Source organism: Vigna angularis, chromosome 7 (assembly GCF_016808095.1).
Source record: "Vigna angularis cultivar LongXiaoDou No.4 chromosome 7, ASM1680809v1, whole genome shotgun sequence".
Taxonomy (NCBI): domain Eukaryota; kingdom Viridiplantae; phylum Streptophyta; class Magnoliopsida; order Fabales; family Fabaceae; genus Vigna; species Vigna angularis.
Window position 1 is genome coordinate 2063240 of NC_068976.1, and position 4045 is coordinate 2067284.

The window sequence follows — 4045 nt, forward strand, 5'->3', positions numbered from 1 at the left end:
TTTTTGAATTCTTAATATTTACTGAAAAAAAAAAGAATTGATTTATATATGTGTCTTTTTTGTGCGTATGTGTGTTTGTTTGTGTGTGTATGTATGCATGTGTGTGTGAGAGTATGTGTGTGAGAAAGTATGTGTGTGTTTGTATTTGTGTGAGAGAGTTTGTTTATTTGTGTGTGAGAGAGAGAAATTGTGTGTACTTCATCCTTGTGAAAAATTATTTCTTTTCTAAACTATCGATTTTTACATTCTTAAGAATGTTAGCTAGACTAAGAGAGAACTTTAATTTATATCTGTATGTAAGATGTTATATCCTTAGTCTTGAAATTGTTATCTTACCTTCATTTTCGTAAGCAAAGTAAAAAATAACTATTGTATTAAAAAAAATCTTAGAGGGCCTCCATCTCGGTCCTTATAATATCAACTCACTCAAATTCAAGTCTATCAAATGTTTGATTTTTCATGATTAATGAAACTACATCTTCCTTATCTTGCTACATAGTACTCCCAAAGGGAATGGGAAAGTAATTTTTTGTTAGTCAATGATTTTATTTCTTATCATGCATACATTTTTGTGTTTGAAATTTCACAAGTTTCTAGTTTACTTAAAATTACATATTATTTAAACACTTATCTTGCATGATTTTTATATAAATCCTAGTAAAGCAACCTCTTTTAACTTAAAAAATAGAACGAGGAGTAGAGAAGTTATAAAATAAGGATATTGAAGAGTTGATGTTGAGTCCTAAAGTTGACACTAAGCCTCGTAAGGTGGTTTATGAAGATTCAAAATATGAGTCCAACAATTAAGCAACAATTTTGGTATTGAGCCACACATGAAGAAATCTGCAAGGAAACTCAAGCTCCAGAATGGGAGGTTAGCCTCACAAGAAAACCCCTTTGAGAAGAAAAGTTGTATTACTGAAACACTAAGTAGGAAGTCCAAGCATGGAGGATACCCACCTAGGGATGAAACCATAAAACTGACCAACATTATGGAGCTGAAGTATTACTTGATTTTTCTATAGAAATAAAGCATGCCTCTATTATTTGTATACTGATTTTGTATACCATTTAAAGAGAGACTAAACTCTCACTTATTATAAATTATGAATATATACAAGAAAATGACACAGAATACATTATTATAGTAATAATCATGATAATAATAATTCTAATTTCTTACATTTCTTTTGTTTTCTTTTATTGTCTTCGTTCTTTCTGGATTATGGATTTTAACATGTTTGTTTTTTTAAGTACATGAATTTCTAGAAAACAAAAAAAGAAATTAAATATAGAGTTGTTCCAAAACTTAACACTCTTCGTTTTCAAGTAGTAACCAACATGCATACATGACAATGTTTATTATAAATCAATGAAATATTTTTATAGTATATGTGAAATTGATGATATGATACTATTTTACATTTAAGAATAAAGATATTTAAATTTATCAAATTAAATATATTTTCCTATTAATATATCATGTGAAATCATTAATAGAACTAAACTTTGTTTTATGTTTTATGTTGTACATTTTTATTACATGAAACTAGCCCAACTCATGTCCTAAATTCCTCCCCGGATCATAACTTATTTAAAACATATTTTACAATATGGTTTTACCATGTTTCTACGCTTGGCCTTTCCGTTAACCACACACCACTAATATTTTACCGCACAACAAGTAATTACTAATGTTATTTTTTGGCCATGCACAATATAGAGGAGCCAAATCTCCTTGGCTTCCCAAACTAATGAGAAATTAACATTTTTAAAATATCCATCTTCCAAATTTACACGCTTTCTATAATTCGTTGGGCAAAATGCCCACATTTTCTACCAAAACCACCTATTAAACACACAAACACAATTATAATATTCATGCATGTCTTTCCTTTCTTCTTTCTTCCTCTCTTAATGGTTACTCAAACAGATCAATACATCAACACAAGAACAAATTACCAGTGCTCATCTTTTAACATCAACAAATTAACCAGTTATTATTACATGCATGCAACCATATGATACATAAATAACAAAAAAATGAGCATGCAAAAAGAGAGTCCTCTCATTAGACTCCACAGTTTCGACCAAGGCCATGCATGGCTCGCTCTCTTGCACCTCCTCATTCACATGTCACCGCCAGTAACCGGTCAACCGGTAAATCCGGCAATAGAACCCGACAGCAACAAATCCGTGATCGTCATCATGGTCATCATCGCCATAATGTTCCTCATCTCAGCCTTAATCTCTCTCTACTCTCGCAAATGCTCCGACCGACAAGCGCTGGCACGTGCCACACTCGACCTCGCCGCATCCACTGGCGCAACCGGTAACCCGTCGTCGCAAAGCGAACCCAGTGGTCTCAGCCAGGCCACCATAGAAACCTTCCCCACATTCCTCTACTCCGACGTGAAGAGTTTCAAAATCGGAAAAGACACTTTAGCATGCGCTGTGTGCTTGAGCGAGTTCCAAGACCACGATACCCTTCGCATGATCCCCAAATGTTGCCACGTGTACCACCCCAATTGCATCGACGTGTGGTTAGCTTCTCACACCACTTGTCCAGTGTGTCGCGCCAACCTCGTTCCAGAACCTGAAGACTTAGACACGAACACGAACATGATACCCATGTTGTCCATTCAGGTACCCGATGAACATGAAGATGAAGACGAAAGTGGTGAACATGAACACGAGAGTGTTATCAGTGAGGAAGGGAAAAGAGGGCATGCTGAAGTGGAGTCACCGAAGGTGGATTTGCTTCGGAGGATTCACTCGTTGCATCAGAGTCGTCCATCACGGTCGAGATCCACTGGGTTCTTATCCTCTCTCTTGTTTCCGCGATCGAACTCAATGGGGCAATTGGCGCAGCCAGGGGAGAACTATGAGAGGTTTACGCTAAGGTTACCGGAGGAGGTACAAAGCCAGATGATGAACTCGAGACTTAAGCGTGCGAATAGTTGTGCATGCTTTACAAGAATGAACAGTGGCACGTGGGGGTATAGAACGAGAAGCGTGGGAAGTGGACGTGGAAGAGGTTGTGTGCAGTACGAGAGGTTCAATGGTGAGGAACAATGGGGTTTCACTTTGACCTCACCGAACCTCGTTAAAAACGGTTCGAATAGATCCTCCAGAAAATCACTGGTAGATAATAATCCTAATGAATGATCCTCTTAATTCTTGCGTCTTGGTATCTGTTTACATACAAATACGAGGTTTTTACCAGTTTTGAGATCATACCAATCCTATCCTACATGATCAGGACTATCTACGATACCTGTGATTTTGTACTAAAATAGATTTCAACGTTGGAGAAGATGATGAATGTTCTTCTGTGTTTGATGAATGGATAAGACGTCAAGGCAATAACTATATATCTGTTTGATCACTTGGGTAATGGAAGATTTGTTTGTAGGATGTTCTTTTATTCTTTTGTAAATTCTAAAAAAAGTTAAAATCGTTAAATTTACATAAATTGAAACAATTTTAAAAACTATTTTGTAAAAATTATCTCTTCTGTAAATATTTCAAGCTTTTACTTTTAACTTTTCTATAAAATAATTTTACTTTCTAAAAATATTATTACATTTTTTTCTTTTATAAGTGTTTTTTGTTAATTTGTCAAAAGAGCCTATGTGGTATATACAAAATTGAAAAATTGTAATTAATATTGTTGTTTATGTTAAGAGTCATTTTGAACCTTTTGGTATCGTATTCTACCACTATTTCTACTATTGACAATTAAAATATAATATTTAATATTATTGTAAGAGTTAGCTGTTGTTATACAAAAAAAGAGAGTTTAATGACCATGTATTAATAATTTAAAGCAATTTTACATAATTACATCATTTGCAACATTTTGTTGTTTTTGTTGAAGTTTTCTTTCACTATTTATCATTCTCGGTTGAATATCATCCAGTTTAAACTCTAATTGAATTTTTAATTGTTAATTTATTTTCGGGTTAAATATGTTTTTCGTCCTTTAAGTATCACACGATTTTGGATTTAGTCCCTACTCGAAACTTTGATTGCTTTTAATTCT

At 34.1% G+C, this 4045-nt stretch overlaps 1 protein-coding gene across 1 annotated transcript; it reads left to right on the forward strand.

Annotated features, from left to right (window-relative positions):
* The first annotated feature begins 1870 nt into the window (after positions 1–1870).
* Positions 1871–3388, forward strand: LOC108336870 (RING-H2 finger protein ATL34). The gene has a single exon (XM_017573316.2). The coding sequence runs from the start codon at positions 2044–2046 to the stop codon at positions 3166–3168; it is 1125 nt and encodes a 374-aa protein (XP_017428805.2). The 5' UTR covers positions 1871–2043; the 3' UTR covers positions 3169–3388.
* The last annotated feature ends 657 nt before the right edge of the window (positions 3389–4045 follow it).

Excerpts from the sequence above, each read along its gene's own strand:
- LOC108336870 (XM_017573316.2), top strand. The coding sequence starts at position 2,044 with ATGAGCATGCAAAAAGAGAGTCCTCTCATTAGACTCCACAGTTTCGAC.